The 8,742-nt window shown below is 48.8% G+C and overlaps 1 protein-coding gene across 1 annotated transcript; it reads left to right on the top strand.

The window, feature by feature from the left end:
* The first annotated feature begins 983 nt into the window (after positions 1 to 983).
* On the top strand, positions 984 to 3,741 carry LOC121815805 (histone-lysine N-methyltransferase 2D-like). Its single transcript, XM_042228227.1, has 2 exons — positions 984 to 2,826; positions 3,217 to 3,741. The coding sequence occupies exons 1-2, from the start codon at positions 984 to 986 to the stop codon at positions 3,453 to 3,455; spliced, it is 2,082 nt and encodes a 693-aa protein (XP_042084161.1). The 3' UTR covers positions 3,456 to 3,741.
* The last annotated feature ends 5,001 nt before the right edge of the window (positions 3,742 to 8,742 follow it).

An 8,742-nucleotide genomic window follows, 5' to 3' on the forward strand; every position in this document is an offset into this window, starting at 1 on the left:
AGGAGTTGCCACGGAGGAGAGATCGCTCGCGCAGCTATGGGATTACTGCCGGGGCGTAATCCAGGCTGTAGACCCACACAAGAGACATGTACAGGTGGTGTTCTTTGACAATTATCTCTCATCCCTACCTTCACCATGAACTGTTTGGACATTAACAACCTTAAGCTATTGGTCACTATTTTACGAGAGAGCTCTAGTTTTGAATTATTCGGCTTGGGCAGTCCGAGCAAGGAAGGTTCGGCTGCTCACCTAGAGGCTCTAGCCGCTTGGTTTTTCGCGCATCGGCGGAGGGCTTTCCCGTCGATGCTTGCGGCACAATTGTTTGATCCTCCATTACAGAAGGGATGTCGCACTTGCCATCATCACCCCATTACACCTCAACCCACTCCTGCGGTTTCAGTCCGGTCAGCTGGCAACGGACCAACAGCGCCCATCACCGCAGTGAGTAAACCCGACTCATTTGTTTCTATTAATCCTGTCATTGAAAATCAAAACACAGATGAACAGCAGAGGACTGTTTCCGTACACCCGGCCCCGCCTTCACGGAGGAGAAGGCGTCCTCGCAAGCAGCGTTCAGCCACCTCTACACTCACTCCTGTGCTGGTCGAAGGCTCAGGACCAGCGGCTCTGGACGCCACAGTGAGTAAAATGGACTCTGCCGGTGTCGTAAATTCCCTTCCTGTGAACATGGACATAGAGACTATAGCCACTACGGCAATTAACATGGAGAAACTGTAAGAGGTGTAACTGAACTCCCAGTGGGGATTTTTGGACCACCGACGGACGAAGGTGGTCTGAGTGCTAATACTGGGGCAGAATTTTGCATAGACAGCCCTGAGGTAGTTAGCTCAGAGTCGGTGGGGTCAGAAACTGTTTGCTTTACCTCCAAAGACTCAGAAGATGTTCACTCTGAGACTGTGAGCTGGGAGCTAGGGAGTTCACAGCATACAGACCCAGATGACTTTTTGGCTCAGTCTGGCCATATGGAGACAGAGGTTCTCCCCAGGGCTTCCCCAGAGGCCAAACTGGAGGCCTCAGTTGCCTCTGGACCCCTGGAATTTGTTGAGCCAGCTGTAACATTCTCATCCTCTCCACCCTTCATAATAGCCATATCACCCTCAACTCAGTCCGCTGCCCAGCTAGTAACGGAGTCTGCTGCCCAGCTGGTGACTGAGTCTTCAGTCCGGTCAGCCTCTCACCTTCGTCCTCAGTTGGAGGTCGATATGCCTGCTGGACCACCTCTGCCATCATTTCACCCGTCTGTCCCTGCATCGCTGTCCAGTCCACCGGGAGCAGCTGCCGCACCATCATCACCTTCTCCCTCTGCAGCTACTTCTCCACCAGAGTCCCATCAGACTGCAGCGACCGCAGCACTCTCGGCTTCGCCATCTGCATCACCTACTCTACCTTCACCTTCCCCACCTGCAGACAACGCATCACCATCTTCACCTCCAGATCGACCGTCAGTAGCTGTAGCGCAGCCGGAGGTGCTCAGGGTGCTCGGAGAGCGGGAGGAGCCCGCACCGCCAGCTGTGGAGCCCTGCGAGCCGGAGCAGGAGCCCGGCGAGCCGGAGAAGCGGCTCAGCGTGGCGGAGCAGGAGCCCAGCGAGCGGGAGGAGCTCGATCTGCCCGAGCCGGAGCTCAGCGAGCGGGAGCCGGAGCTCAGCGAGCGGGAGCCGGAGCTCAGCGAGCGGGAGCCGGAGCTCAGCGAGCGGGAGCCGGAGCTCAGCGAGCGGGAGCCGGAGCTCAGCGAGCGGCAGCCGAAGCTCAGCGAGCGGGAGCCGGAGCTCGCTCTGCCCGAGCCGGAGCTCAGCGGGCGGGAGCAGCTCAGCGAGCCGGAGCAGCTTAGCGAACCACCAGCAGAGGAGCTCGGCGAGCGGAAGGAACAACCGGCGCTGCCAGCCGAGGAGGAGCTCGGCGAGCCGGTGGAGCTCTCGCTGTCAGCCGCCGAGGTGGAGCTCTCGCTGTCAGCAGCCGAGGTGGAGCTCTCGCTGCCAGCAGCCGAGGAGGAGCTCTCGCTGCCAGCAGCCGAGGAGGAGCTCTCGCTGCCAGCAGCCGAGGAGGAGCTCTCGCTGCCAGCAGCCGAGGAGGAGCTCTCGCTGCCAGCAGCCGAGGAGGAGCTCTCGCTGCCAGCAGAGGAGCTCAGCGAGCCTGGTGAGCCCGCGCTGCCACCGGAGGAGCTTGGAGGTCCGGAGGGATCCGCTGAGCCAGAGCTGGAGGTCTGCATGCCGGAGGGGCCGCCACGTCCTGCAGCCCGGCCGCCACGTCCTGCAGCCCGGCCGCCACGTCCTGCAGCCCGGCCGCCACGTCCTGCAGCCCGGCCGCCACGTCCTGCAGCCCGGCCGCCACGTCCTGCAGCCCGGCCGCCACGTCCTGCAGCCCGGCCGCCACGTCCTGCAGCCCGGCCGCCACGTCCTGCAGCCCGGCCGCCACGTCCTGCAGCCCGGCCGCTACGCCCTGCAGCCCGGCCGCTACATCGGGAATCGTGGGTGGTGCTGAGGCGGGAGCAGCAACGCCGCCGCCACCGGACCCGTGGCCGCCCGCCGGAGCAGCAACGCCGCCGCCACCGGACCCGTGGCCGCCCGCCGGAGCAGCAACGCCACCGGACCCGTGGCCGCCCGCCGGAGCAGCAACGCCGCCGCCACCGGACCCGTGGCAGGCCGCCGGAGGAGCAGCGCCGCCGCTACTGGGCCCGGAGCTCGCCACCGGAGGGGCAGCAGTGCCGCCGCCACTGGAGCAGTGGCAGGCCCCCAGAACCGTTTTTCTGCTGTTGCCGGACCCGTGGCCGTCCGCCGGAGCTGCAATGTCGCCACCATTGGACTCGAGGTAGGCCCCCTGAACTCTTTTGTTATGTTGATGGGCCGCCTGAGACTGTTGTGTGGTGTTTTTTCTTTTTGTTGCTCCGCTGCGGGATGCGCGGTCGGACTCTGGGACTGTGACCTTGGGGGGGTTGTTTTCTTTGGTGGTTTTTGCTTGTTTTGGTTCTGCCCTCCGTCCTGGACCTCCCGCCGCCCGCCCTGGGTTGGTTGTACTGTTTTTGGTTTGTTTTTGGGTCGTCGGGTGCCGACCCTTTGAGGGGGGGTACTGTCAGGGTCCTGGGACTGGGCGACCCAGGATCCCTGGGCAGTCATGGACCTGTGTATTATTATTATGTATTTTTGGTGTCGTTTCCCCTTCTCTGTGTGTGTACATATGTGTTTCTCTGTGCTGTGTTAGTCTGTGTCCCACTCATATGTTCAGGCGAGGTATGGGTGTGTATGTCTGCGGGTGTGCCTGGAGGATGGAGCTCGGCCACCTGCAGGCCTGAGGGGTGTGGCCCTGCGGAGGGACTGGCCACACCCGAAGCCACACACCTGCCGCTGATCAGGGCTCGTCGGGGGAGCTACTTAGGAGAGTCTTGGAGCTCCCACCGACGCGGGATCATTGAGTTATCTTACCAAGTCAGTGTGTGTTAGCGTAGGTCTGTGCTGTGCGTATATGCCCGCCGAGGGTTAGTGTTGACGGCTGTGTCTCTGGTTTCCCTACAGGAGGAGGAGTGTCTGGAGAGGCAGCACGCACAGGGGTGCGGAAACACAACAGCGGGGAGCACGAGCACAGATATCGGAGGGAAGCACGCACACGGGGTTCGAGGGAGCAACGGGGAGTTATTGTATTTACAGCCTTTTCACTGTAAATAAAGAGCACTGTTTGCATCGCAGAGTCTGCGTTTTGGGTCCTCCTTTCCCCACATCCCCACGGTCTGCCAGCCAGCGTGACACACATAGTGAGTGAAGAAGAAACACTCAGTGCATCATGGGAATCCCCGGCAGCCTACGTCTATTGCAGCATAACTAAGGGAGGATTCAGGGTCACCTGGTCCAGCCCTAACTATATGCTTTAGCAAAAAGGAAAGTTTGAAGCCTAATCTTGAAAGTAGAGATAGTGTCTGTCTCCTGAATCCAAACTGGAAGCTGGTTCCACAGAAGAGGGGCCTGAAAACTGAAGGCTCTGCCTCCCATTCTACTTTTAAATACTCTAGGAACAACAAGTAGGCCTGCAGAGCGAGAGCGAAGTGCTCTAATAGGGTGATATGGTACTACAAGGTCATTAAGATAAGATGGGGCCTGATTATTTAAGACCTTGTATGTGAGGAGCAGGATTTTGAATTCTGGATTTAACAGGAAGCCAAAACAGGAGAAATCTGCTCTCTCTTTCTAGTCCCTGTCAGGACTCTTGCTGCAGCATTTTGGATCAGCTGAAGGCTTTTCAGGGAGTTTTTAGGACTTCCTGATAATAATGAATTACAGTCGTCCAGCCTGGAAGTAATAAATGCATGAACTAGTTTTTCAGCGTCACTCTGAGACAGGATATTTCTAACTTTAGAGATGTTGCAAATGGAAGAACGCAGTCTTACATATTTGTTTAATATGTGCGTTGAAGGACATGTCCTGGTCAAAAATGACTCCAAGGTTCCTCACAGCGTTACTGGAGGCCAAGGTAATGCCATCCAGAGTAAGAATCTGGTTAGATACCATATTTCTAAGATTTTCAGGGCCGAGTACAATAACCTCAGTTTGATCTGAATTAAGAAGCAGAAAGTTAGCGGCCATCCAGGTCTTTATGTCTTTAAGACATTCCTGCAGTTTAACTAATTGGTGTGTGTTATCTGGCTTCATGGACAGATAGAGCTGGGTGTCATCTGCATAGCAGTGTAAATGTATGCTATGTCTTCTAATGATGCTGCCTAAGGGAAGCATGTATAATGTAAACAGAATTGGTCCTAGCACTGAACCCTGTGGAACTCCATAATTAACCTCAGTGTGTGAAGAGGACTCTCCATTTACATGCACAAACTGGAGTCTATTAGATAGATATGATACAAACCACTGCAGCGCAGTACCTGTAATACCTACAGCATGTTCTAATCGCTCTAATAGGATATTATGGTCGACAGTATCGAACGCTGCACTGAGGTCTAGCAGGACAAGCACAGAGATGAGTCCACTGTCAGAGGCCATAAGAAGATCATTTGTAACCTTCACTAAAGCTGTTTCTGTGCTGTGATGAGCTCTGAAACCTGACTGAAACTCTTCAAATAAACCTCCTGCAGATGATCTGTTAGCTGTTTGACAACTACTCTTTCAAGGATTTTTGATATGAAAGGAAGGTTGGAGATTGGCCTATAATTAGCTAAGACTGCTGGGTCTAGAGATGCTTTTTGAGTAAAGGTTTAACTACAGCCAGCTTGAAGGCCTGTACCACAGGCTGAAGGCCTCTCATCCAAGACACTTCATAAGTTCTAAAACCAAATGGTGGAGGATCAAATGTTTATTTATCCAAATATATCAAAAAGCCAAATACTACTATTTTTTTATAAACATTGTGGGAAATTTGGTAAATCTTTTTGTATATCAGGATGTGATATGGAAAGTGTCGTGTTGGAAGTATTTATACTGCGTGACTGTTAAATGTTTGCTCTGTGCAGTCTTTGTGGCAACCGTAGCCAAACATTTTCTGTTAATCCAAAGTAACCTTGGTACACGCCTGTCTTATGACCGCTGCCCTACATTTCAAAATTGACATATTCATTGAGATGTCTCTTGTTTCTCTGTCCAGAGTGCATTTGGAGAGTGGACAATATGACACTGCCATGCCTTCAACACTGCGCACTTCTGAATATGGCAGCGCTGTGTTCTCTAAGACTGCTGGCGCAGCGCGCGGATGTGTTGGAGTCGTCACCTACGATCTTTACAATGAATCTACAAAGCGAGCTGATAAGAAAATTGCTGGCATGTTCTCTGTTCCTTTCGATTATAACCTGTACTACATCTGGCATGGAATCGGAGTCTTTCCCATCAACACACAATGTAATTCTTGTCTGTTTAACATTATGAAAAACAATGAACAGCGAGGGTTTGTCAGAGGAAGAGCTGAGGGTCCCACTCTTACTTACAGAGATAATGATGTTACCCTTACTTCCGCCATCTCAAACTGTAGTCGAGCGACTATGACAGTGGAAGTGCGCAACCGATAGTAGACAGTCTAATAATGGAGAAAACAGAGTGACGGGTTTTTATTTTGTTCTTTGGTATAACCTTCAGACGATCTTTTGTTTTTAGTGGTTTATCAAGACAAAGAACATCAAAGTGGAAATTAAAATGCATCGACATTAAAACAAGGAGGTCAGTGATATAGAAGCTCACTCAGCACAATACGTCAGAATTCACAACTTATTGTCCAAAAAGTGACAAATATAACTCTGAGCACAGTTTGAGTGAAGACCTATTAGATGAGCATTGTATGTAAGTTTGATTCTATTCAAACCAATAGTGTGGGAGAAGAAGCAGGTCTGGGGTAATCGTGAAACAGAAAACAATCATCAACAATGAAGGAAATTTGGATCTTCTGTATTGTGGAAGTCTGTTCCACAGTTTGGGCCTGACATTAACTGCTAAACAGTGAAGAGGAGTTCAAACAGGAATTTGGGAAAGAGTATTTTAAATTATTCCTATGATTCAATTGTTTCATGCAGAAATAAACTCACACTTTTGTTCTATTAGAAAAAACAACTAAAACTATGTGATGGTTTGTCTGCAGATCACTGAATATGAACAATAAAGATATCTGACGTTACTATCCCTCAGCCACTCCTGTGCTTCATTAACTGATCATGATGGCATTTCATTATTACTGGGTTGAATATTCAACCAAATAATATATTTGTTTAAATGTCTGTAGATAAAAGAAAAAACTGTGTCTTCAGGTAGATACACAAAATACTCGATGTCTCACAATTCAAAGCAGTGTATGTGTTCAGTGTAGCAGCTTTGTTGAACCACCAGAGGGCATCAGTACTTTTCTGTGACAGCTCCAACTTGTCAGCTAAACACAGCCCCTGAGATTCACTTAAGCATTCATCATCAGCAAGGATAAAGTTACACCTAAAAACCAAAATCTGGACTTTGGTTTCTCAATCAGTAAGACAATAAATAAATCAAACAGGCAACATGTTTCATTTATCTTAAGCAAGAGTTCTGTGAATGCTCAAAAGAGATTTTAGTCCCCCGACTAAAATCAACACCCCCGAGTCATTCGAAGCACAGGCCGAGGGGGAGGTGTGGCAGCAATTTTTCACACCAGCCTATTAATCAACCAAAGACCCAGACAGACTTTTAATTCATTTGAAAGCCTGATGCTTATCCATATTCACCCTAGCTGGAAAAAACTTTTATTTGTTATCATCTAACATCCACCTGGGCCTTATACAGAGTTTCTACCACTTTATTAACAGTCTAAATATCTTGGTTCTTTTAAATTTTGAGACACGCCAGTTGAGTCTAATAACCGATTAAATGCAGTATTGAGGCTGTCATTTTTAGCATCTACATGGATGTTACACTCACCCACAATAATAGCTTTTTTTTCTTTATCAAACATAAAAGCTTCTTTAAACTAAAATGACGTCATTTTCTCTGATTATTTTGAGGATCTTTTACTTTTTGTTGTTTTTGCATCAAGAGAGCAGACTGTGTGAAGTGAACCTGCTCCCTGGCGGGTTCTCTTTCTGACTCCTCCTCTTCCTGCTCAGCCTACAGCAGCTGTCTGATTCGGTGGCTGTGTCCCCATCCAGCGACTGCAGGCTTTGGAGTACGCGCAGTTCGCGTACTACGTGCGGCGGTATTATATGTATTGTCAGATTATCATGATATATATATATATATTACAGGATATATTACAGCAGTGAGTTTGAACTCTGTGTCAAAGATTCAAGTTGCAGTTATTTATATTTCCCATCACCTTAAATCATCACTCAAAGACGAGTATCTGTGACAGTGTATATAGATGTATTATACATAAGAGACAAATATTGTTCTTTTAATATGTTGGTCTTATACATTTGGCTCAATGCTTACATATATGTGTAAAAAGCAAATGTACGAGCTGTGATAACTGTGTCTGATAGAATGAAGAGTAGACTGATATATGAAATATTCCTTTATTGGGTGAGAAAATCAGACCATGTCATAACTGCTGTAAGTCACACAGAATAGATATCAGAGCCTTAAACAGGCTGACTTCTGCTAAATGGGTCAAACTGGGCAGAAAGTCTACAAACACATAACATCCTTATAGAATATGATGTAACACTATAGATCAACTTACTCAGAATATATAAAGCATATAAACAGATTACAGCAATATGATGCAACAAACACAGCAGTCTACTGATCCAAAATACTCAAAGCTTCATAGAACTGAAACAAACATTTATTTTTAGCTCCATTCTGCTGCTGATACATACTTTAGGTTTCTGAATATTAAACTTGTTGCTGCCTTTCATAGTGTGTAACTTGAAGGCCCTGAGTACTTTCTCCCACACTGAGAAACACTGGAATGATCAAAATTATTTGAACATTACCTAATAAGACTGATTCAGGACAGACAGTTAATGAAATCTTTCCTAGCAGTCCTTCACAAACAGGAACGTGTCATCATCGAAAAAGAGGATTTAGTGTTTGTGTTATTAGAGTGCTAAACAAGAAGAGTTCCCAGATGGTGCAGTGGACACATGTGTGACTCCTGTGATTAAAGCATCTTTCTTTCAGCTTAACGAGTGAACCGTCAGCTCGTTCAAACACACGTTAAAGTCCGTTTGGCTCGACACCACCGAACAGAGGCAGCAATATAACATAGCTAACAGTCATGTTTTAATGTTCTTCATTATTAAATATTCGCACATAAATAAGTGACATAATGTTCAGT

This window comes from Haplochromis burtoni, unplaced genomic scaffold (assembly GCF_018398535.1).
Source record: "Haplochromis burtoni strain Fernald_Lab_line unplaced genomic scaffold, NCSU_Asbu1 Contig_313, whole genome shotgun sequence".
NCBI lineage: Eukaryota > Metazoa > Chordata > Actinopteri > Cichliformes > Cichlidae > Haplochromis > Haplochromis burtoni.

Excerpts from the sequence above, each read along its gene's own strand:
- LOC121815805 (XM_042228227.1), top strand. The coding sequence starts at position 984 with ATGGAGACAGAGGTTCTCCCCAGGGCTTCCCCAGAGGCCAAACTGGAG. Across the intron at positions 2,827-3,216 it reads TCGCCACCATTGGACTCGAG|TCTGTGTCCCACTCATATGT; the intron begins GTAGGCCCCCTG and ends GTGCTGTGTTAG.